This window comes from Chiloscyllium plagiosum, unplaced genomic scaffold (assembly GCF_037043375.1).
Source record: "Chiloscyllium plagiosum isolate Xiang-an unplaced genomic scaffold, Cpla_swu_hap1 HiC_scaffold_17, whole genome shotgun sequence".
In the NCBI taxonomy this organism is placed as follows: domain Eukaryota; kingdom Metazoa; phylum Chordata; class Chondrichthyes; order Orectolobiformes; family Hemiscylliidae; genus Chiloscyllium; species Chiloscyllium plagiosum.
This window is the reverse complement of record NW_028270155.1, coordinates 55,418,709-55,444,347: the sequence shown is the minus strand read 5'-3', so window position 1 is coordinate 55,444,347 and position 25,639 is coordinate 55,418,709. Positions and strand designations below refer to the sequence as shown.

Genomic DNA, 25,639 nt, shown 5'->3' with positions numbered 1-25,639 from the left:
CAAAACCACCCAATAAGTGGCAGCTGAGCTGCTCAGGCAAAACTAGTGGAGACATAGTGACGAGTTGCTTGTGGAATTTGAAGATTACTGTTGACCACAGACAGGCTGACAGAATTACATGTATTGCATTACTGTGCTGACAGTAATTGCAGAGCCAGATATGCAGAAAAGGGAGTACAAACGGAACCAATGCAAGAAGGGAGGGGTTAAACTATTCTCTTTAGAACTCGGTCTTCTTGGGGCATCAGACTGACATTGGGTGAGCCAGGACAATGCCTCAAGAAGCTTCACTTCACTGAGAAGGTATTGATTTGGTTGTGTCATCCTCACAAAGATCTAGAGCCTTAAACCAGGGTGAGAGTCCAAAGTCCATTGAAGTATCCGGGAGGCGACAAAGCCCCTGTACACGTAGATAGCAGACTTCATCCTCTTCCACCTGAGGGAAGATCAGGTTGAAAGGGCAAATATCGGGCGTTCTGATAGTGCTGGGTAATAACGACTGCTCACACATGACACACAAACTTCAAAGGGAAGGGCATTGTAACTGCCAGAACTGTCAGTCAGTAAATGTGCTGTTGGTGTGTGAACACAGCAAGAATGACTTGTTATTGGAGGCAAACATGATGCTTTCACTCTTCAACAGTCTATTACCAACTATTTGTGGGCCTCCAAGACAGAGAACGGGATGGCTGCTTGGATCCTCCCATCCAAGGCTTATGATCCTCTTCAGCCATTACATCGCACAAAATTGGTCGGCCTTCAACAAAAGCCTGGAGCTACCTGCAAAACTGTGAATTAACATTGGTCTGTGAAAGCAGACAATTTTCTTTCTAATTAGCTCAGGGGAGTTTTGCAATACATGGCTGATGGTGTGTGTGTGTGCTGTAAGTTCCACAACATCACAAGCAACTACCTCCTGGAATACAGAGGACACTTTGGGAGGATTAGGAAGAGGCAGTGAGGAGACCATATACATCAGGGGCAACAAGAAGGAGAAAGAGTGACTGCATAGTGAGGCTTTACTTCAGTTGAAGTGAATATCTTCACTCTCAACATGGACCCATCATCCTCTTACAAAATATTCACTTCAGAGTCTCCATGACAAAGTTCCCGTGGCTGCATCATCAATAATTTCCAACAGCAACAACCTTTCAATAATTTTATCTATAATACAAAAAGACACAGAATATGTACAATCACCTTTGTACACTCCCTTCTTATCTGTCTTGTGCACGCCTCTGCCTGGCTGAGTGCTTCTATGTAATGCCACCCCAATGGTTAACAGTATGGCTGGTAACTTTCAATAGTGGAGACTAAAGAGGCCTTGGAAGATGGGCTTGAGTATTGGCTTCAGGCACAGGTAGAGTGGTTGAGGTGGGAGTACAAATGCAGTCATCATACAGGAAGTCAGCAAGTCTTTACTACACAGAACTACTGCCACTCCCCTGAGAAAAGCACTTCAGCACTATTTATCATCGGTTGGAGCAGATTACAGGATTTCTGTTGGAGCCCGCCAACCCATCGAGCATTGAAGTCTATATTCATGATGGTGACTGTCCATGTCTAGGTGGTAGCAAACATAGACAAGATGCAACTTAAGGATGTCATGACCACTTCCTGAGCTTCTGCTAGAGCACTGACGCATCAGCAGGATTCCAGCAGTGTTACCATGGAAGCTGAGACAGTGTATAGATTGGTCTGGTGTTGGTGCTATTAAAGTAACCCTACTCTCCATGTGATTGTCTGTGCCACTGTGAAGCCATTCTCCTCCATATGTATAGCCTGTGACTCTAATAGGCTTGTAAATGCAAGCACGTTGCTCATGTTCATCAAGATTTTCCCAAAGCCTACACAAACAAGATTTGAACCATTGTAGTAGAACAGGGAATATGTAAATGAACTAACTAATTGTTCTTGCTTGCTTGCTGCAGCTTACTCAGGCCAAATAACTGATTCATCATAGGCATATCTTGACTAGCCTCTAGACTATACACTGTGCTGAGCTGTTGGGTGAAAATGCTACATCAAGTGATGGTGCTGTTTTATTTCCCCAGAATAAGTTGATCCTTGATCTGCTTCTAACGGAGCTTAGCAGGCAACAGATTCTGGCTTCCTAAAAGCATGGGGGTAGAGATAAAGGATGGGGATGGAGAGGAAAGCAGAACGTCAACAGTCAATTCAATGGTCATTTAAATTTCATGGATCAGGAGCCAGTGAAGAAGGTGCAGAATGCAGCAACCGCAATCATGCAAGTTGCACCCAATGTTAGTAGAATTGTTACCCATGATCCACAGAGCCATCTCCTCCAAGGCACTAAAGGGATGTTTGACCTGTCCTTCACAGGTCCTCATCCTCTCCCACCTGCGTACACCATATTATTCTACAAAGGGAAGGGCAGGTTGTCAGTGATTGTGTGCCAATGTGTTTAGGGATGCCTGTTATAGTTGAATAGAAGTGTGATGAGTAATGACTTCACTTATTTGCATAACTAATAAAGCTTAAATTATAAAATGTACTGCACATAAACTTGCGATGAAAAGCCTTAATATGTATGTATTAATGGGATATTTGGAATGTCTTAGTAACAAAATCTTAAAATTGGCAGCTCTTTAGGTACCAGATATAGTGATGTAACTTTAAGGGAATAAAAAAACACATGGAGCTTTAGCTAGGACAAATTTGGGCCCCAGTAAATTTAGCTTGTTGGTCATAAACAAAAGCCAGTATCAGGAGAGAGACTTAGAAATATGGATAAAAAGTTAGCATTTCTACAATACACTGTCGGTCGACAGATTTTTTGTAATAGGTTGAGCGGTTGCCAATAAATCCCAACATTCGACTTGGTTATTGACTAAAGTTCATAGGTCTGAGGATTGCTGTAAGACTCTGGTATTTGAGATGGAAGTACAGACAGATTGCCTTAAGAAAGAGAAAGATAGAGAATACGCAACAGACAGCAGTCAACTATGTCACTTCAACACAAGGTAAACTGAGAAGTTGTAGGTTGGAAGAATATCCCATTACAGTTGACATCTGAAAGTTGCCAGTTTGGTTATTCCTTGACAAGAATGTTGTTATTCAGGTTTAATAAAGCCTCCAAATCCTGTGATGATGCTGTCACTTTAAAAAAGATATTTTATCCTTGGTTTTTTGAAAAGAGGTCTAAAAGCAAGGTGCTGAAGAGTTTGGGAAGGGTCTAGTTTAACAATGGAAGGCGAGTGGCCAGGTTTCCCAATTCAGCCTTTTCTAGTTTGCTTTTAGATGTAGCAGTCACAAGATGCGTGAGTCCAGCTTCAGTAAAGAACTGCTTTGATCTTCTTCTTAAATCCCTTTGGATGTTGCTCCCTCCTGCCTGTGAGAATCTGTGTTTGAATTTCCCTTTTTGCCAAGGGTTGTGTTTATGAGGTATTGCCGTACTGGAACAGTTAATTAGTAATAGTTGCTACATCGGCTCGGTTAGGTTTTCCAAAAGTTAAGTTATTCTAAATTCTATTTTCTTTCGTTTGTGTTTCAACTGTAGTATTTTGCTTAAAGCCGAGTGGTTTGACCTTCTTCACCACATTTGCCTTTAAAATAAGAAAAAGTTAAGATCTAGGCTGCCTCCTTAAAATATTTTGAGGGGGTCTGGCCTTGTCCATTCAAATCCCTACAATGTCCAAGGGTGAGGTGTAGTATAAGCTTGTTAAGAATGAATCTTCAGTGTCAAAGAGTGTTGCAGAGTGAACAATGGTCCATCAAGCTGTATGTGGAGGTGATTGCGACATGTGATACACAGATGCATTTGTTTACATTAACCACCAGAGGTCATTCTATTGTTGAACAGACTGGGCATTCTGCTGTTGTTGCATGCTTCCATTCCCTTTGCAGGGTCAGTCTTGAATCCTGCCATAAACATGATTTCCTTCTCAGTTTCCGTTTCCTCAGAAGAGGGAACCTAGGGTGCCGTTGTGCTTTGATCATTTTGACAATTTTTTATAATTTATTGATGATACTTAGTTGTACCTTTCCATTTTCTCTTCTGATTCCATGATTATTGGTAGGCTAGAATTCCCTTTCTGGAGCCATCCAAAATTAATTTACTTTGCACCAGGAACCATTCCTGTGAATCTCTGATGGCCAGCCAGATTCCCACTCCCACCTACCAGTCAAATAGCGGCTCCTTTAGATTTGGATAGAAGTAGCATCTTGCTGAAACTTGAGCAGAGATTTTACTAGACCTGAGTATTTGCATCCTGGCACCTGAACACTATGATCCCACTGCAAGATATCAGTGCTGTCAATATCAAGGGAAAAAAAACTGGAATAATTTAAGAGACAGTTTGAATATTGTTAGTAGAAAACTAGATTCTTTTGGCATAGATGAATTTGGCTGGGCTAAATGGTCACACATTGGAATGTTATTTAGATAAGGTTGGGACCTCAGATGTTCAAGAATATGAAGATCGAATAGAAATTTGAATTCTTCCATTGAAAAGGTTGATATATTAATGTGTTTGTTGTTCAAATATCTGAATCAATCATTGTGTTTTGTTCTATAGATTTAGTGTACCAAAATATTTACATTGCTCCAGAACTTTATTAAAACTGTTGTTTAAAATAAGTAACTGATTTTCACTCATGAACGTTTTCAAGTGCCTTGGCAAGGAGTACCCAGCGTACTTAAGAGTTTGGCAGAAAGTTTCTTTAAACATTGTGAGAAGGAAAATATGTTCCTGTAAATATTTAGAAAGTTCTTTATAGGCACTTTGATCTCCAGTGTTGACAAGTTATGGATTTTAGCTTTTTTTTAAATAACAATAGAAAATATCTGGTGTTATGAAAAGATATGATCCAAATATTACTATTAAAAATGGGTGTGTTTCCACATAAATATATCTTGAACATTTAAACAACGGAAGCTTTGCGAAGGAAAAGAGACAGTAAAACAGCAACAATGTTGCACCTGCAAGGAGCAGGGAGTTTGGATGGAGTCATACATTCTGGAGGGCTTTCAGAGAGAGGCTATGTGACCCAGTTTGTTTATGGAATAAGACTATAGCATGTTTGAATTGAAGCCAGAGAGAATTTGAGATCTGTCTTCTGTTCAAGAAGCGACAGCCCATTGCTTTCTCTTTCTCTCTTTGCAACTCCTCTCAGCAACATGTGTTAAGTAAAACCTACCAGAAGTAATCTTTATCACATTTGGAGGACTCTTGGAAAAGATTAGTTGGATCTTCCCCACATCCCCAGCAAAGGGAATTCAGCCAGCTACCACTGTTCCTTTTTATTTCCTTCAAAAATATAATTTATTCATAAAAACACTTTAGATACATGCATAGTCACTAGAGCAGTTCAATTTTGTACACTGTCTTTACATATGTGGAACAAACAAATCCAGAAGATTTCTTACTTAACCAAGACTATTTTCACATGCATTTGAAGCATCAGGATGGTCTGATAACTGGTGCCAATTAACTTGGTAGAAAGACCTCAGATGGTGGTCTTTTCCCACTGCCCCTTGGTGGCAGTTGCCCCAAGCTTCAGCGTGTCCCTCAGAACGTAGACCTGGATCTTGGAATGTGACATTCTGCAACAGTCGGTTGGGTCAACTGCTTGCCTGGAAGACCAACAAGTTTTGAACAGACCAGAGGGCGTCTTCCACTGAGTTGAAGGTCCTCCAAATGCAGTCAATGTTTGTCTTGGTGTGTTTCCAAGGGAACAGACCGTAGAGCACAGTGTCCTGCATCACAGAGCTGCTTGGGATCAAACTGGACACAAGTCATTGCATCGCCAGACTTTCTTTTCAAAGGCACCTTCCAACAGGAGATGTTTGACAGTCTTTATCCCATGCAGCTGCTTCAAAGGCAGAATGCAGTGATGCAGAGTCCAGGTATACATGATGGATCTCACAGGAAATGCCATTCTCACCATCAGCCAAGCAATGTCTTGTTGCTTGTTGGAAAGTTCTGACAATGAGGCATTCTGCCAAATGACTTTGATTTCCTGTTTGTGTCTTGAATGTTCTTGGTCAGTTCCACCAATATCAAGCCTGTGTTTTTCTCCGACCACTGTCTCCTGTTGGCCGACTGTCACCTATAGACCAACTAGCAGTTTGGCAAAGGAAAGTGGAAGCTGAAGGTGAAAATGTTGACCTCAGAAAACATTGAGGAGCTCAAAAGGGATTATACAGATTGGAGAACTGTGGAGCCCTCTTTAAGTTTAGGGTGTAGGTTTGCTTGCTAAGCTGTAGGTTTGATATCCAGACGTTTCATTACCTGGCTAGATAACATCATCAGTGGCGACCTCCAAGTGAAGCGAAGCTGTTGTGTCCTGCTTTCTATTTATATCTTTCTCCTGGATGGGGGTTCCTGGGGTTTGTTGTGATTTCATTTCCTGTTCGTTTTCTGAGGGGTTGATAGATGGCATCTAGGTTTATGTGTTTGTTTATGGCATTGTGGTTGGAGTGCCAGGCCTCTAGGAATTCTCTGGTATGTCTTTGCTTAGCCTGTCCCAGGATAGATGTGTTGTCCCATCCAGGAGAAAGATATAGCCAGGTAATGAAACGTCTGGATATCAGCGAGCAAACCTACACCCTAAACCTCAACCTGAGCTACAAACCTTCACAAACCTTGCCCTCTTTAAGTCTCCAGTAGACTGGTGGGTAACAATCAAAGGGAATATTAAGGGGTTCTTTATCCTCAAAGATGAGCAGAAGGTGAAAGAGAGATGGGGAAAAGCATGTTGAGCCTACTCTTGCTGCAGACAATGTCACAGAGGATCTCCAGTAGGTGAACAGCCAGCAAGACTTGCTCTCTGCCTTGGAGATCTCCAAGATAATTTCTGGTCCAGTGTTCACATCATGGAGCAGATGAGGGGTGATCACGTTTCTTTTTCCAGAAGGTGCACAGGAAGGCGCTGTACTGCCTGAAGAAAGAAGATGGTTCAGTAGTGTCATCTCAGTCTGACATCCTAAGGATCAACAAAGCCTTTTATGCCTAACTACATGACACAAAGCCCACAGTGTGGCCTCCCAGTCGTTCCTGTCCTCTATCAAGGAGGTCTTAGACGACAGCACGCGGGAGAGACTGCACCACCCGTTATCTCTGGATGCACTGACCAAGGCACTCGAGTCCTTAGAATAAAATTTAAATCCTGTAAGCAACAGCTTACCGGCTGAGTTGTATTCAGCTCTGTGAAATCTGATTGACCAAGGTCTGCAGGAGGTGGACAATAACATGCTTCTGGCAAACAATATGTGTGAATTCATGAGAAAGGTATCATCACCCTCATCTACAAGTGGAAGGGAGAAGGGAAGGAAATTAGAAATTAGTAACCAATTTCACTGCTGAATGCAGATTGCAAAATACTGTCTAAGATCATTGCCAACCAGGTCAGGTCTGCTCTGGGATTGGTGACTCATCTGTGCTTTGGTCAGACGATCTCTGATAGCCTTGTGCTCCTCAGGGATACAATCACCTACATGGAGGATGGAAGTGGACACCTGCCTCATCAGCCTGGACTAGAAGGCCTTTGTTAGGATATCACATTCCTACAGATGGGATGTGCTCTCTGAAATGGGCTCTGGGGAAGGAATCCACAATTTGACGAGACTGCTTTACACCAATATCTCTAGTGCAGTTTCAATTTATCAGAAAGCTTCTCAATCAGATCTGCTCATTCTCTCTTGCCTTGTTTTATACTTTATAGGGCCTTATGCTGAGCCTCATCAGAAAGGATGGGAGTCTGAGAGGGGTGATTAGTCCAGGCAGCAGAGGCCTGCAGTTCAAAGGCTCCATGAACATGGATGACGTTGCTGTTTTCTGCTTGATCCACTGTCAGTATGCAGACTCATGAGCATCTATGACCATTTTGAACTGGCCGTGGGAGCCAAGGTAAATTGAGGTAAAAGGAGACCGTGCTCTTTTGGAACTGGGTCGACTGATTCTTTATCCCCATCACCATTGGACAGATTACCTGAAGTTGCTGGGAATGTGGTTTGGAGGAGCTGGGACAGGAGCAAAAACCTGGGAGAAGCATCTCGCCAAGGTGAAGCAGAAATTGAGCTTTTGGGAGCACCACTCCCTCTTTGTTGCAGGTAAACACCTGGTCATCATGTGTGAGACACTCTCTCTGTTGTTGTACATGGCGCAGGTCTGGCCGATTCCCAGACTCTGTGCCATTGCAGTTATCCGAGTCATCTTCTACTTCTTCTGGAGGTTTGGGATGGAGTGTGTCTGCAGGTTAACCTTGTACAAAGCTCTGGATATGGGGGGGGGGGCAGGGGAGGGCAAGGAACATACCATACATCACCCTCATCCTGATGGCAATGTGAATTTGTGTGCAGTTGCATCAGCTGTGTGTAGATTCTTGGTATGCAAATACCAAGTGTCATTACATACTGAGGTTCTACCTGTCTGTGGTGTTGTGAAGGATGGGACTGGCCTCATTACTGTTGGATGCTCCAAGTACTTGGACCGTTCCATGTCATTTATCATTTGTGGAGAAATTTGAAAAGAAAAACAACTTAACCATAAGTCCATCAGGAAGTGGTCAGCATGCACCACTGTTTGATAAAGTGACCCAATGCCAGCAGCTTTTTGTGTAGAATTAGTTTGGAATCAGAACATAAGTTGGAACAATGTATGAATAATTCTTTTTGACATGAGTTTAATAGTCACTTGGCCAAAGAACTTCAAATTAAACACTGCAGAATTTTGATTTTTTTGTTTCTCTTCTCTTTGCACATACATGTGCATGTGCTAGTTTTTGTTCTGAAAGGGTATACATATATATATATATATATGTACATTTGCATAATGCAATCTCTTTGCCAATCATCTTTGCATCTTTGTTTGAGTAATTTTGTTTTTGGTAATGCACCAATTATTTATTGCTGAATAAAGAATCTTGACTAATTTATTCTTATACGGAACTTGACAGTGTGAGACCTATATAATTGGCCACCAGCAACAATCTAGTGAAATTTAACATTTGTTGTAACCAGTGGAGGATTGGGGAAAGAAAAGAAAACAATACACCTGTCCAATCGGTCATAACCCTGCTCAGGAAATTACAATTTTACTGCACAATGTGCCTTTTCCTTCTCTGAAATTCTAACTGTTGTGTTTATTTTTTAATTCATTCAGGGGACATAGACGTCGCAGGCCACACGAGTATTTATTGTGTATCCCTTCATGCCCAGAGGACAGTTGAGGTTCAGACACATTGCTGTTGATCTGGAGTCATGTGTAGGCCAGACTGGGTAAGGGTGGGCAGGAGGCTGGAAGAACACAGCAAGCCAGGCAGCATCAGGAGGTGCAGAAGTCAACGTTTCAGGTGTAACCCTTCTTCAGGACTGTGGGGTGGGTGTAGGGGAAGCTGCAGATAAAGGGGGTGGCGAGGCAGAGTGGTAAAGTGGGGATAGGTGAAGACAGGTAGAGGGTACAACCTGGTTGGTCAATGGAAGGAATGAATCCGGTTGGTGGCAGGGAGCAGTGGAGGGGAGGAGGAAGGGCTGGGAAGAGAGTCGGGGGATGGGCAGGGAGGTTATTTGAAATTGGAGAACTCAATGTTGGGTCCCAGATTTTTGTTATTGAATTCAAATTCCACCATCTGCCATGGCAGGATTTGAACCTCGGTCTCCAGAATCTTAGCTGGGTCTCTTGATTAATAGTCTAGCAATAATATCACTACCATCGTCCAAGAACACAAATGTCAATTAAACATATCAGAGTATTTCATCAAAACTGGGCGGCACGGTGGCACAGTGGTTAGCACTTTTGCCTCACAGCGCCAGAGACCTGAGTTCAGTTCCCGCCTCAGGCGACTGACTTTGTGGAGTTTGCACATTCTCCCTGTGTCTGCGTGGGTTTCCTCCGGGTGCTCCAGTTTCCTCCCACAGTCCAAAAATGTGCAGGTTAGGAGAATTGGCCATCCTAAATTGCCCGTAGTGTTAGGTGAAGGGGTAAATGTAGGAGAATGGGTCTGGGTGGGTTGCGCTTCAGCGGGTCGGTGTGGGCTTGTTGGGCCGAAGGGCCTGTTTCCACACTGTAAGTAATCTAATCTAAAAACTAGCGCATTTAAATAATAGTGAAACTATAGCATAATAAGATTTGGGACTGGGTCCAAGTCAGCATCCTTAGTACGGTACTGATATCTTAAATATGACATTTTAGGAGGATCTTCTAGAGCGGGGCACTAATTGGGCTGGAGTAAAGGAGATTGTGATGGACTGGGGCTTGTGACAGAGTCAAAAAGCTTGATGTTGGAAAAGCAGATCAGGTAGCATCCGAGGAGAGTCAACATTTTGGGCATAAGCCCTTCATCAGGAATGTGGAGGGGGAAGGAGGACTGAGAAATAAATAGGGGGTTAGGAGTGGGGCTGCAGGGAAGGTAGGTGGGCAGGCAATAGGTGGATGCAGATGGGAGATAATGGTGATAGGTCAGTGGGGAGGGTGGAGCAGATAGGTGGAAAGGAAGATGGACAGGTAGGACAGGTCAAGAGGATGGTGCCGAGTTGGAGGGTTGGATCTGGGAGGACAGGAGATTCGGAAACTAGGGAAGTCAATGTTGATGCCATGTGATTGTAGGGTCTTGAGGTAGAGGATGAGGCATTCTTCCTCCAGTTGGCGGGTGGCTTTGATTTAGTAGTGGAGGTGGCCCAGGACTTGCACGTCCTTGGAGGAGTGGGATGGGGCGTTAAATTGGTTGGCCACAGGGTGTTGGGGTTGTTTGGTGAATGTGTCCCAGAGATGTTCCCTGGACCACTTTGCGAGTTGGCATTCTGCCTCCCTGATATAGAGGAGACCATATCGAGAGCAATGGACACATGCTCTCGATATGGGTGGAAGGTGACAGAGACATGCTGCCTGCTGTCTTGCATGGGACAAGGGGCCTTATTGAAGAAGAGACAAGGAACACTTGAAAAATAATGAAGCTTGCTGTTTACAAAATAAACGGAAACTGCTATCCCTACCTGGTCTAACCTACACGTGAGTCCAACAATGTGGTTGACTCTTAATTGACCTTTGGGCAATTGGGAATGGTCAGTAAATGTTGGCCTTGCTAGCAATGCCTTCATGCAATAAATGAATAAAACAAAATAACTTCTTTACTCAGAGAGTAGTAGGGGTGTGGAATGGCCTGCCTGCAACAGTAGCAGACTCGCCAACTTTAAGGGCATTTAAATGGTCATTGGATAGGCATATAGACAAGAATGGAATAGTGTAGGTTAGATGGGCTTCAGTTTAGTTCAACAGGTTGGCACAACATCGAGGACCGAAGGGCCTGTACTGCACTTTAATGTTCTATGTCCTGTGATGTGTCCTGATCCTGAAGAAGTATATATTGACAAAATTATTTCTAAGATATTTGTCCTGGAGAAATGCTGAACTGATGTTTCAAAACTTAACTTAGTAACAGTAGCCTATGATCTCAGTTTTTACATAGATGGTACATCGATAAGAAGTTCTGGTCAGGAAGAAGTGCATGTTTTCAACGAGTTTAAAACCTGGAAACAAGCCTGGAGGACTGAAGTGGGGGGTGCTTACTGCTCCAATGCCCCACAATCAGGACTGGTTAAACATTTCTTCCCATGTAGCAGTACCTGTCTCCCTCTCTCATCTAGATTTCTCAAAGCCAACCAGTGATAAAGCTGGTGGAAAGATATTTAATTGAGCTATATATATCTGTGGAATGGGTCGATTGCACACTTGTACCTTACCCACTACCCCCATTCCTCTGAGTGCCTTTAAAACTTGAAGTGGGCAGATTTGAGTTTAGATTTTTTAAAAACCATACCTGACTCAACCCCAATTAAAGTTATCCCCAATATTTCAAAAGGAAGCAACTGAATTCAAGTATTCAGTTGTGCAATATTCCAGTTTTTATTTCAATTATTTGTTTTGAAGTGCAGTTATTATTGTTATGGGCGCATAACAAAAGAACTAAAAGCAGGTGTAGGTAATTCAACCCTTGAGCCATAATACAATCATGGCTGATTTCATCTTGGCCACAACTGCACTTTCTCATGCCTACTTGACATAACCCTTCAACCGATTACTAATTAAAAATCTCTCTTTCTCATGCTTAAATTTATTCGGTGTCCTGGTGTCCACCACATCCCACAAATTCACAACCCTTTGACAGAAGTAATCTCTCCTCATCTGTGAATTAAATCTGTTACTCCTTATTAAATTAGATTTCATGCAGAATGGAAACAAGCCCTTTGGCCCAACAAGTCCACCCAGACCCATTCCCCTGCACCTAACACTATGGGCAATTTAGCAGGGCCAATTCACCTAACCTGCACATCTTTGGATTGTGGGAGGAAACCCGAGAAAACCCACACAGACACTGGGAGAATGTGCAAACTCCACACAGACACCCAATGCAGGAATCAAACCGGGGTCCCTCGCGCTGTGAGGCAGCAGTGCTAACCACTGAGCCACCATGTCACGCTACTATGACCTCTTGTTCTCAATTGTTCCACTTGAGAAAATATTCCCTCTATGTCTACTTTGTCAATCCCTTTAGTATCTTATATACCTCAATTAGATCTCCTCTCATTCTTTTAAACTCCAAAAAGCATTGGCCTAAACTGCTCAATCTCTCTTAATAAGACAAACTCCCAATTTTTGGAATCAATGTAGTGAACCTCCTCTGAATGGCCTCCAATGTAACTACATCCCTTCTCAAGGGTCCAAAATTGTACACAATACTCCAAGCGCAGTCTCACTAATGTTTTGTACGCTTCTCTACTTTTATACACTGTTCCTTTAACAGTAAATGCAAACCTTGGGATTTCTATATCTGTCAGAACTATTGGAACAGACAGATGAGTTTTCTGTTTACATTTTGTATGACTAACTTGTAGATAATTAACCTCTGATTTCCTGGGCTAAGAGACTGCAAGGTGGGAGAAGAAAAATCAGCCTGCATTCTCATTCTTGACCCCTAACTGATATCCTATGTTGGAAGGGTCATGAGGACAGGATTGATCTTGGATATATTGACCCTTCATAGTTGAATGGTTGATTGATGGTTACTACCTACACATATTCATTGAACATAATCAGTTGGCTGAGTTGATGATACAAACCAATTTAGTCAGATGGGTGGAACAATGGCAGATGGAGTTTAATCTTGAAATGTGGTGATGCATTTTGGGATCACTAACAAAATGAAGAATAAATGTTGATATGGTAGGAACTTGGGAAGGACTAAGGATCAGAAAGACCTTGGTGTGCACATCTATAGACCCTTGAAGGCAATAGGGCAGTGAGGAAGGGTGGGTAAGAAAGCAATAGTTACCTTTACCAATCAAGGCTGGGAGGTTATGATGGAGCTGTACAAAATGTTAGGTAGGTTGCAGCTGATTAGAGAATATGGCAACCAGAACTGCTCAAAGGGTGTGATTGTACTGGAGAGGATGCAGAGGTGATTCATCAGAATTCTGGATTGGAGTGTTTGTTATGAAGACAGATTAGATAGGCTGGGGCAGAGAAGGTTGAGGGGGGCCCTGATTGAGGTTTACAAAATTATGAGGGGCATAATAGGAAATTGCTCTTTAGTGTAGAAAGCCATAACCAGTTTTAAGGAGGAAATTTAGAATGGATTTAATGTAAAAAATGCACCCAGAGAGTGGTGGGATCTGGCCTGAAAGGGTGGGAGGCAGTAACCACCACAACATTTATAAGTATTTAGATGAATACTTGAAATGCTATAGCATCCAAGGCTACAGGTAAAGTGCTGGGAAATGTGATTAGAGTAGGTGGGTAATGGTGACCAGTGCTGACATGGTGGCACTCTCTAGTGCTGTAATAATGCTCTGTGACTCTATACATGAAGTTATATATATATTCAACTATTATATGTTATTTTCAATTATAATTTGTAATCTTTCAGTTTAGATATGATGAATATATAAAATATCTTCAAGAACCCTTATAATTAGATATTGTGAACTACCCACCTGTCATAACAGATAGATTCTGACCATTAAAAGTTTCAACAAAATATCTACACTTGTGGAATTTCATGGCATTTATTGTTCAATGTAAGTTGTGACTCCTCACTGCACCCAAAATTTATTCTAATATTCTAATAATATTACAAGGCAATTCCATGTTGTGTAGGTGAATCTCTCCCTCACCCTCTTTTGCTCTGTCACAGGGCTGAGTATAACTTTCCCCATATGTGGCAAATGCTGATCAAGAGCTTAACAGCCCATGGAAGTAGCTCTTGGCTATGCGGGGCTAAAATGGAGTAAAATAAAGCATGGGATTGGGGTCAACAACTTGAAGTCATGGCAGATTCCTCAAAACATAAAACAATAACAAGTCATTGAATATGGAGATCCCACATTTTATAAATGATTTCCCAAAAATAGAACAAAGCTGATGCACAAATATGAGTAACATAAATTTATCTACTTAATATCTTAACTGACAGTGGACAAATGAATTTCAAACAAACACAGTAATGTCCGATTTCAACCCACAAGAATCCTATTTTATTCTCAGGCTACCACAGGACACTTAACCACAGTAGATCACACTCACAAATTGTCATTTTAGGCATGTAATCCAAGCTACTTTTTATTCCATGATTCATAGTCTACCTGTATAATGAAGGAGGAGAAAGTGAGGTCTGCAGATGCTGGAGATCAAAGTTGAAACTTTATTGCTGGAACAGCACAGCAGGTCAGGCAGCATTCAGGGAACAGGAGATTCGACGTTTCGGGCACAGGCCCTTCTTCAGGAATGAGTAGAGAGTGTTCAGCAGGAGAAGATAAAAGGTAGGGAGGAGGGACTTGGAGGAGGGGCGTTGGAAATGTGATAGGTGGAAAGAGGTCAAGGTGAGGGTGATAGGTCGGAGTAGGATGGAGGCGGAGAGGTCAAGAAGAAGACTGCAGGTCAGGAAGGCGGTGCCGGGCTGGAGGGATTCGGCTGAGACAAGGTGGGGGGAGGGGGGATGAAGAAACTGGTGAAGTCCAAGTTCATCCCCTGTGGTTGGAGGGTTCCCAGTCGGAAGATAAGACGCTCCTCCTCCGACCGTCGCGTTGTTGTGGTTTGGCGGTGGATGAGTCCAATGACCTGCATATCCTCGGTGGAGTGGGAGGGGGAGTTGAAATGCTGTGCTACAGGGTGGTTGGGTTGGTTCGTCCGGGTGGCCCAGAGGTGCTCTCTGAATCGCTCCGCAAGTAGGCGGCCTGTCTCCCCAATATAGAGGAGGCCACACCGGCTGCAGCGGATGCAGTAGATGATGTGGGTGGAGGTGCAGGTGAATCTGTGGCGGATATGGAAGTTTCCTTTGGGGCCTTGGAGAGAAGTGAGGGGGGAGGTGTGGGCGCAAGTTTTGCACCTCCTGCGGTTGCAAGGGAAGGTGCCGGGAGTGGAGGTTGGGTCGGTGGGGGGTGTGGATCTGACAAGGGAGTCGCGGAGGGAGTGGTCTCTACGGAAAGCTGATAGGGGAGGGGAGGGAAATATATCCTTGGTGCTGGGGTCTGTTTGGAGGTGGCGGAAGTGACGGCGGATGATGCGCTGTACATGGAGATTGGTGGGGTGGTAGGTGAGGACCAGTGGGGTTCTGTCCTGGTGGCGGTTGGAGAGGCGGGGCTCAAGGGCGGAGGAGCGGGAAGTGGAGGAGATGCGGTGGAGGGCACCGTCGACCACGTCGGGGGGGAAATTGCGGTCCTTGAAGAAGGAGGCCATCTGTGTTGTACGTATTTTGAACTGGTCCTCCTGGGAGCAGATGCGGCGGAGACGAAGGAATTGGGAGAATGGGATGGCATTTTTACAGGGGGCAGGATGGGAGGAGGTGTAATCCAAGTAGCTGTGGGAGTCGGTTGGTTTGTAGTAGATGACCGTGTTGATTCGGTCGCCTGAGATAGAAACAGAAAGGTCTAGGAAGGGGAGGGAGGAGTCCGAGACTGTCCAGGTGAATTTGAGGTCGGGGTGGAAGGTGTTAGTGTAGTGGATGAACTGTTCAACCTCCTCGTGGGAGCACGAGGTAGCGCCGATACAGTCATCAATGTAGCGAAGGAAAAGATGGGGGGTGGGGCCAGTGTAGTTGCGGAAGATGGATTGTTCCACATACCCTACGAAGAGGCAGGCATAGCTGGGGCCCATGCGGGTGCCCATGGCTACTCCTTTTGTTTGGAGAAAGTGGGAGGATTGGAAAGAAAAGTAGTTCAGGGTGAGGACCAGTTCGGTCAGTCGAAGGAGGGTGTCGGTGGAAGGGTACTGGGTGGTACGGCGGGAAAGGAAGAAGCGGAGTGCTTTGAGTCCTTCGTGATGGGGGATGGAGGTGTACAGGGACTGGATGTCCATGGTGAAGATGAGGCGTTGGGGACCAGGGAAGCGGAAATCCTGGAGGAGGTGGAGGGCGTGGGTGGTGTCACGAACGTAGGTGGGGAGTTCTTGGACTAATGGGGACAGGACCGTGTCGAGGTATGCCGAGATGAGTTCGGTTGGGCAGGAGCAGGCTGAGACGATGGGTCGTCCGGGGCAGTCAGGTTTGTGGATTTTGGGCAGGAGGTAGAAACGGGCGGTACGGGGTTGTGGGACTATGAGGTTGGAGGCGGTGGATGGGAGGTCCCCTGAGGTGATGAGGTTATGGATGGTCTGGGAGATGATGGTTTGGTGGTGGGGGGTGGGGTCATGGTCAAGGGGACGGTAGGAGGAGGTATCTGCGAGCTGGCGTTTGGCCTCAGCGGTGTAAAGGTCAGTGCGCCAAACTACTACTGCGCCTCCCTTGTCAGCTGGTTTGATGGTGAGGTTGGGGTTGGAACGGAGGGAGTGGAGGGCTGCGCGTTCCGAGGGTGAGAGGTTGGAGTGGGTGGGAGGGGTGTGGGAGTTCAGGTAGCGGTTAATATCGCGGCGGCAGTTTGCTATGAAGAGTTTGCTGTATAATGAAGGCCATTATAGACAATACAATGTTAACATTTCAGAATCTATAAATCTGTAATGTTAATTGTTGCTAAGTAAGTAGTGAGACTGGACTTTCACTTTAGGTAAACCTGGATGCTCAAGATGTTGAGGACTGTTACCTGATTGGGTAGGAAAGTGTTATTGCACATTGGAGTGAAGGTGGGAGGATTGAGCATCAACTATTCTTAAAGATGTGATTTGAACTGAGGCCAGGAGGTGCCAAGCGAATGCCAGGACATAATTAAATTGACGTTATATTCCTTAACTGGAAGGCTGAGAATCAATACTCTGTTTCAGATCCACCACTGCCACACAGCAGCTTTCTGAATCCCATGTTATATGAGTTATGGAGTAATACAATCCTTTAGATTAAAAATAAAATACTATAAATGCTGGAAATCGAAAATAAATACAGAAAATGCTGGGGAAACTTAGTAGGTCTGGCAGCATCTGTGGAGACAGAACAGAGTTAATATTTTTGAGTCTGATATGATGTCTTCAGAACTATTCTTTAGGAGATTGTAACCTGATTTAATTTCAGACTACCACAGAATAAAATTGATCTGAGGCCTCTACTATTTCTAGCTTTTTCTTTACTAGGGCTTCACATTTGTAATGCATGCAATGTTTTGTCCAATATGATTTAAAGTTGTTGTACCTTGGTGGCTGGCCAATGCTATTTGATGTTGTTACCCTTTGAAACATTACTTTTCTGTAATGAGGCATATAGCAAGTTGTTTAAATAGACAGGTCAATTAAAGAGGTGCTTTGTAACCATGCAGAGATTTATTTTCACACTTAGTAAGGCCAGTGCTCCTCGGATGCTGCCTGACCTGCTGTGCTTTTCCAGCACCACTCTGATCGAAACAGTGCATATACCAGAAGATAATATGTGACTTCAAAGTCAGTATTTTAAACTAAATACCTTTTAAAATATTTTCTTGGGCTGCAAATGGCATCACTGTTCACATGCCTATTTAATTGTATCATTGCCAGCAATCTCCTCTTCTCCATTAAAGCATGTTTCTACAAAACTTATTTATTTGAAACACCAGAACTAATTCATGTTAGGAAAAGATTGTGACAGATAAATACTTCAGATCTGCTAACCCTGATGAACATGGAAGTTAGCATCATTTAAAACAATAGTGAATGTTGAATGGGTACGGTGAAAAGTAACAGATCAAGTAAATTCACAAAATCCCGACAGTGTGATTAGAGGCCATTTAGCTTGTTGGGTCCACACTAGCCCTCTGAACAGAATCCCAACTAGCCCCAGCCCCCTATCCTATCACGACAACCCTGAATTGATCACTATTTCCTCAGAACCGATTGGTGTTTAGAAATACAGTCTCAATGGGGTTGTCAAGCTTTTGATTGTTGAAGGGAGTCAGACAGAAATTTTACAGATTTTTAAAAATGTTTATTTGCTCTCCTAGATTATATAGCTGCTTGATGGATTGTGTTATGACATGGTGGTGAACCCTTCTGTTAATTAAACCAAACACCCAGAAAAGCTCACCTCACCTCATAATCTGTTAAAGTATGAGTGACAGAGAACTCCCAAATTCCATTATTTAAAGAAAACATATTACCATATTCTTTAACTCTAAGAGTGAACATAAACAACTCTAAGCCTCCTTTCTCCTAAGTATTTGTTATTTGCTTCCCACTCTATAACAATATACTGATCCCATAAAAATCCTGATTAAGATTACAGCTACTTAAGTTCAAAACCATACAATGGCTGTCTTCGGTGTCTGGCTGAAGATTTCCCTGTGTCATATTCTGTCTTTTACTGCAAAGGTGTTTCATACGAAAAAGGTACGTTTGATAGAGATGGTTTTGAATGGCAGTCTATCTCCAAATGGCAGTTTACTCTCTATTTTTAAAAATGCCATCTTCTTTATCACCCTAACATCAGATCATCCTATTGGTTTGAGGCTGGCAAAAACAATAAATTCAAAATTGATTGGGTTTTAGTATCCTGGGGCATAATTTAAACTGATTGTTTAAATTTAAATTGTTGTCAAAAAGCATCCAGAACCCAAGGTATCTATCTCACAGCCAAATGTACATATTTTCAATTTTCCAGTACACTAGCCAATCATATGACAGGTGCTTGTAAGCTCTCAGTGCAAAATAGCATTCATTGTTTCTTAAAGGTACAGTACATGCCTTCAACTTGATAAATCACCATGCTTCATGCATCACAATTGTTGAGGGCAGGCCTGATAGACCAGCTGACCTTAATGAGTGCCTTTTTGATACCTAAAACTGCCAGGTTTGGTTTTAAAATAAGCAAGATAGCAGATACACGATTGTGAGTCCATGTTACCCATATAAAATGAAACATAAATCCTTGCAACTACAGGGATGTTATAGACCCATGAGCCAGTATATAAAGAGTCATGTTGTAACTCTTTGTGGGCTGCACAGCGGCTCAGTGATTAGCCCTGCTGTCTCACAGCACCAGGGACCCATGTTTGATTCCACCCTTGGACGACTGTCTGTGTGGAGTTTGCATATTCTCCCTATGTATGCGTGGATATCCACCGGGTGCTCCGGTTTCCTCCCACAGTCCAAAGATATGCAGGTTAGATGGATTGGCCATGCGGAATTATCCATAGTGTCCAGGGATGTGTCGGTTAGGTGTGTTAGCCATGGGAAATGCAGGGATAGGGTAAGGGGATTGGTCTGGGTAAGGTGCTCTTACCCAGAGCACCTGGGTAACGTTGTTACCCATGGTAACGTTGTGCCGAATGGCCTGTTTCCACATGTATGGATTCTTTGTACCTGTACATAATCACATAAACATGAAGGATTCTTCTACTTCCAGCATGGCTAAGGATTGATAATTAATATGTTTCCCCCGTAACTTTGAAGGTTGCTGTTGACAAAAACAATACACATTGAACTAACCCCCTCTCATTAGGTGATGTTTACCTGTCAATTGCTTGATTTATTTTGATACCATAGACAGCAATAGGGAGGGGAAGGATTCAGAGCATTTTGTGTATTCTGTCGATGTGCTACTTGCTGAATTTTTATCTTGACTTATTATTTAACAGTGGATCATCCTTGAATCATCAAATATCTAAAACTTAATTTAAATCTGGCATAAGGGAGGATGGGGTAAAGTGAGAGCGCTTTGGAAGACATTTACTTAAAATAAATCTTAGCCTCAGCACTCATTGCACAGGATCAAGACTGTGTCCTGAATCGTTTAGCGGGAACAATGTTTAAGTCACATTCCATGATAATTGCTTCACCTCATTTCTGTTCCAAGGAACATGCCCCTTCTTCTGCTTATCTGTGATTTGTCCAGTTTATGTATTGTCCAGCTCATTACTTTCTAAATACAGCTCATACTAATCCTTCTGTCTAGTCAGCTATTGTTTCCTAGAAAGTGTGCCAGGATGACTGAGTAATTTATGATTTCAGGTGATAGCTGGACTTCCCATGGCCTTGATGAAAAATAACAAATAACAGTTGACAGCCTTATTCCAGCTCAGCTTCCACATATGCCTCTCTCCATTCAACGCACACACACTTCTCTGTCACATTTCAGTTTTAGTATCTGGAATGTGTCCTAAATCATAAAGGCTGGCATCACCCATATCATTATTTTCTGGAATTCTCAATGTCATATTCATGTCCCATTGAACTATATCAAGAATTCAATGCAGCAAATAAAGCAATGTCAGCTTAGAAATGCATTTGTCATGAGATGGAACACATTAGCTCTTACTGCAGGAATAATCTGCTGAAACTTAGAACTTTCAAATTTGCATTCTGCTAAACTGTCTGTCCTAATTTCTAATGATTAAAGGCAGACCCAGCCAGTCTGGTCAACATTGAGCATAGACCGTCCCAATAACGTGTTGGGAGTATGAATCAGTCATGAGACGGTGTTGTCATTGCTCACATTTTAACAAGTGTTGATCTAGTCCAGTAGCAAAAACATGGATAAGGTTTATAGCAGTAGATAAGCTGAGGCAGTGATCAAGGTAGGCAATATTATAGAGGTAGATGTTGATTGTCTTTGCGACATGGAAGACATCAGGTTATGAAGCAGAGTTTCCAGTCAAATTGAGGTTAGAGTTCTGAGGAAGGGTCACTGGAGCGGAAACATTAACTCTGATTGCTCTTCACAGATGCTGTCGGATCTGCTGTGCTTTTCCAACAATTTCAGTTTTTATTTATGATTTTCAGTATCCACACTTTATTTGCATTTTATGTGGTCAGAAACAGTCTGATGCAGCCTAATACAGATCTGGTTAATATTGTCACTTGTACCCAGGTACAGTGAAAAGTAATAGTGGCTGAGATGGACAGTTAATAATTGATTGCCGAGCTGGACAGTTAATAATTGATTGCCTACAAATTCCATTTCCTCCCAAAGATGAAGAGTAATGCTGACATAATAATTTTATGTAGGTAGACAAGCAGGAGGCTGGAAGAACAAAGCAAGCCATGCAGCATCAGGAGATGAAGTCAATATTTCGAATGTAACCCTTCTTCAGGGACCCGAAATGTTAACTTTGCCACCTCCTGGCTTGCTGCGTTCATCCAGCCTCCTGCTCGTCTATCTTGGATTCCAGCATCTGCAGATTTTTGTCTCTATGATAATTTTAGTGTCTGGAATCTTCATAATGCATGTCAGATGCAACCCATCATTAGACAGTAACATAACATCAATTAATTGGTCATTAAATCCATCCTAGGAGTATGACCTCTGGACACCACGCAGTTCAGTTTGGAATTGAGCCTGAGATTATTCCAGTCATATGTGACAGTGATAAGTTTTCATTTACTAATCTACCAGTTGGAATTAAATATCCACTCACTCAATGACTAATTGAAATTTGTGCTGCAAGAATATATTCACATTATTTTCTTTACAAAATGGAACTTATCCAAAGCTCTACTGCCTGCATTCCAATTCCAGCCTAATTCCATTGACCCATAACCCCTGTGTTTGCTGATCTACGTAGCTCCTAATTAAGTAACAGTCTGATTTTAATGCTTGAACTCTTGCATTTAAATCTCTTCATGCTTTCCCACTGCCCCTCACTCTACGGTCAGTAATCTCCAGCCCTGCAACATTGAGAAAATTCAATGCCTGAAACACTGGTCCCTTCTGCATACACTCCTGTTGCTGCCTTACTGTTGATGGTCATGCTTTTTAGCTGTCAAGGCCTGAGGCTCTTGAATTCTCTGCCTAAACCTTTCTGTCTCTCTCTCTCTCTCTCTCTTCCTTGAAGACATTCCTTAAAACATGTGGTTATCTGTCCTCATATCGGTGTCTCAGTCAATTTATTTGATTGTGCCTGTGATGCACCTCACAATGTATTACTGCATTAAATACACTATATAAACGCAATTGTGGAATTCTTGTACTGCAGTGGTAACTTCCTCACAAGATCAAAGTCATATCTGTTCCAAAGGAGTGTAACAGCACAAGTGAACAAGTTGATTTGAAGATATATATAAATGCAATTGTAACTTGACAAGAAATGGTTTCATTCAACCTAACTTTGTTGCATGCAAGCTGAAATCCCAGATATGGTGCAGTTGAGCAAATTCTGCAATTCAACCTTTTTCACAAAAAAAGTTTTACTTTTAGGGGGATGGATGTTTTGAGTACCAGAGAGCACAATTTTATCAGATACAGCATTAAAAAATGACAGGTATCTTTTGTTAGCTGCCCCAGATTATGCCGGGCTTTTCCATTATATCCTTGAATATGTACACTAGAGTTGGTGCAGACACAGGAGTGAGAATACAAAAAGACTGCAAGGTGTCTTCCCAACTTATCCTGTCACTTTTCTGGTAAGATGATCAGTCATTCCTCCAGTGAAGGGTGTCTAAAGAAACCCAGTGGTGAAGTGTGCTAAAGACCTCTGTAGACCAGAGGACCAGTAACATCCTGGGGATGATTTGAAATTGATCAGGAGTCCAGGATTAACATTAATAGACATATCTATCCCATCCCATCCCACCCCAGCAACAACTGCAAAGTCACAGTGAGATGTCCAGGAACATAGCTAAAAGCATCTCTGGGAAGCACCTACATAAGTTTTACAAAGTTGGTTTGGCATTTCCAGTACTTCCATGCATATTTTACCACTGAATGTTGTGAAGGAGTATTAATACTTGTTAACTATTTTACTTATGTAGAACAGCTTGTAGTAACAGGTACTTTCCCTTCATAAATTATATCTTCTTAAATATTTTCCTTGATTCTTGCTCCTCCTTATTAGGTGTTTGCCTTCATGACACAACAATTGCAAGGAGTTGTTGATTACGATAATCATGCAAGACTGAGTGCTGGATTAAATCTTGTTCACTACACTAGAAGCCCACACATATATTTATGCAGGTGCAAACAGCGGCAGCAAAACTGACCCAAGATGTAGAGATAAGATATGAGGAAGTTAAGTTTAAGTTCTACGGCATGAACAGATGGTAGTTAACAAAGCAGAGACAGACAAGTCATTCACATTTCCATTTTAAAAATATGGACAAAGCAAATCCAGAATATTAAGACAAGGCAATGGAACATTTAAATGAGTAAAAATAATATTTAGAACTAATATTGCAAAGAGGTGTTAAGCTCAAGTTTGGCCACTCACAACTATGTCACTTCTTAACCTTTGCCATGTATAATCCATTGGCACTGTAATGTATTGTGTAATATCACATGTTGACACATTGTACATTCTTCAGTTTCATTAGCTCGAGAAGCTCAAGCCTCTTCCTAGATTCTAGTGCACTGCTAAAAGAGCTCTACCTTTTCAGCAGTACCATCACTTACTTGACACAAACAAGATTGGGAGTATGTTCAATTTTTATGGTTTCTCACAGAGCTTGGCAATTATGCTTTCCTAAACTAATATCAGTAAAAGCATATCAACTCATCTTTCATTTCATTGATGGTTCAGTGTAAACATTGCATTTCTAAATAATTGCAATAAGACCCTTTAAAATGCTCGAGTCAAGATTTTGAAGGGTAGAAATATGGAGCTATATCTTGCTATTTGAAAAATCTCAAACAAAATGATTTGAACTTTTAGGATATTACAGCATCGCATTTAATGAAATTTTATTTATGATCACAATTCACTTTTACTTACATAATACATTTATATAGAAAATCAAAGTATATCTATTTACTGCACCACGTGGAAAATAGTAAGACAGGTTTACAAACTCAAAATTGCAGTTTATCTTCTTACTGCAATTTAATTCAATATTAAATAAAAAAAACTGGACCTTTTTATTGTACATGTAATACTTGAATGCTCTCCACCTTAACACTAGGCACTTGGTCGTGAAGCAGCACTTTAGTTTCCTGCCTCCAAGAAGCAAGACATGCAGAATTGTAGGTAAATATTTCAGCTGTGGCTTTTAGAGTAATCTGTCTGCCAGGATCTTTCCTCTGTCAAGGTTAACCACTCTTATGTGGATCATTCACACATTCAATTGTTCAAAGTGCATTTCCACCGAGTCCCAATTTGTTCATAGTTTCTTTTACCAGGAGATCTCCTCCAAGTTGGCTTTTGGGATATCTTTTGTCATACGTGATAAATTAGCATTGCTTTGCCAATGTTTCCCAGATACTTTGGGAAACTGCTGAAAGTGACTTTTCCAAATGGTAGCATTTCCCTTTTTCCCCCAAGCCCACTCCCAAACCTAGGAAAAGTTACGAATGCTGCTACATCTGAAATATTGGAAACTCGATGTAGCTTAGCTTTTAGATTACTTGATGGTTTGGAAACAAAAGCCACGTTGCTTCAGAAGCTCCTTTCAGGAAGACGCTGGCCGTTTTCTTTGCTAAACATTAAGTGCCCCCAGTTAGAAAGCTGTACTGGCCATACTGACTGATCCCAGGAGCATGTGCATACTATCCAATGACTCTTCCATCTGTTTGTAGGCAACTTTACCTTCTTCACCTGTCAGAGCATTGGGAAAAAAAAATCACTTTATATAGATGACAAGAACAGTAATACATAAATCACAGTAACTGTAGGTAAGATGGGAATGGACGGATGTACAAAGTGAGATTGGATCTGTTGGGATTATATTTATTAGATGTAGAAGAATGCAGGTAATCTCATACAAGCCCATAAAATTCTAGACAGAGAAAATGTGGGAAGATGTTCCTGATGGCTTGGAAGTCCAGAAGCAGGGGTCACAGTTGAAGATACAGGAAGGCCATTTAAAACTGAGCTGAGAAATTTCTTCCCCCTAAGTGGTGAACCATTGGAACTCCCTGTCACAGAAGGTGGTTGAAGCCAAAACATTGACTATTCTCAAGGGGGAGTTAGGTATAATTCTTAGGGCTAAAGAGATCAAAGGGTATGGGGAGAAAACAGAATATTGCGGTGGATGATTGGCCATGATCATATTGAAGGACAGAGAAGGCTGAAAGGGCGGAATGGCCTATTCCCACTATTTCTGGGCTACTTATCTGCTTTTCAATGTGCTCATCTGACAAGGACAGTCATTCAGTTTAATGTTTCATCTGAAAGTTAGCATTTCAGATAGTACAGCAATTTCGCAGAATATTAGGCCTGCATTACTTGATCATGCTCTTAGATTGTGATTCAAAGAATGTTGTCTCACTCAGTTGTGTTATCAAACTAAAGTTGACACCTTGAACAATGCTGTGGAATTCCTCCCCAACAATCTCGTTCACTTCACTTCCCCCTCTTGTATTATCA

At 42.3% G+C, this 25,639-nt stretch overlaps 2 protein-coding genes across 6 annotated transcripts in view; one reads left to right on the top strand and one right to left on the bottom strand.

Moving 5' to 3' along the window:
- LOC122558739 (uncharacterized) overlaps positions 1–25,639 on the top strand; it is a 120,489-nt gene that overhangs the window by 6,340 nt on the left and 88,510 nt on the right. The gene's annotated exons all lie outside the window — the stretch shown is intronic.
- Positions 24,002–25,639, bottom strand: part of ripor1 (RHO family interacting cell polarization regulator 1) — a 328,143-nt gene continuing 326,505 nt past the window's right edge. For all 5 annotated transcript variants that reach the window (XM_043707051.2, XM_087995931.1, XM_043707049.2 and 2 more), the window contains one exon: positions 24,002–24,868. In XM_043707051.2, coding sequence (XP_043562986.1) covers positions 24,771–24,868 — 98 coding nt within the window. In that variant the 3' untranslated portion in view covers positions 24,002–24,770. The remainder of the gene's footprint in view (positions 24,869–25,639) is intronic.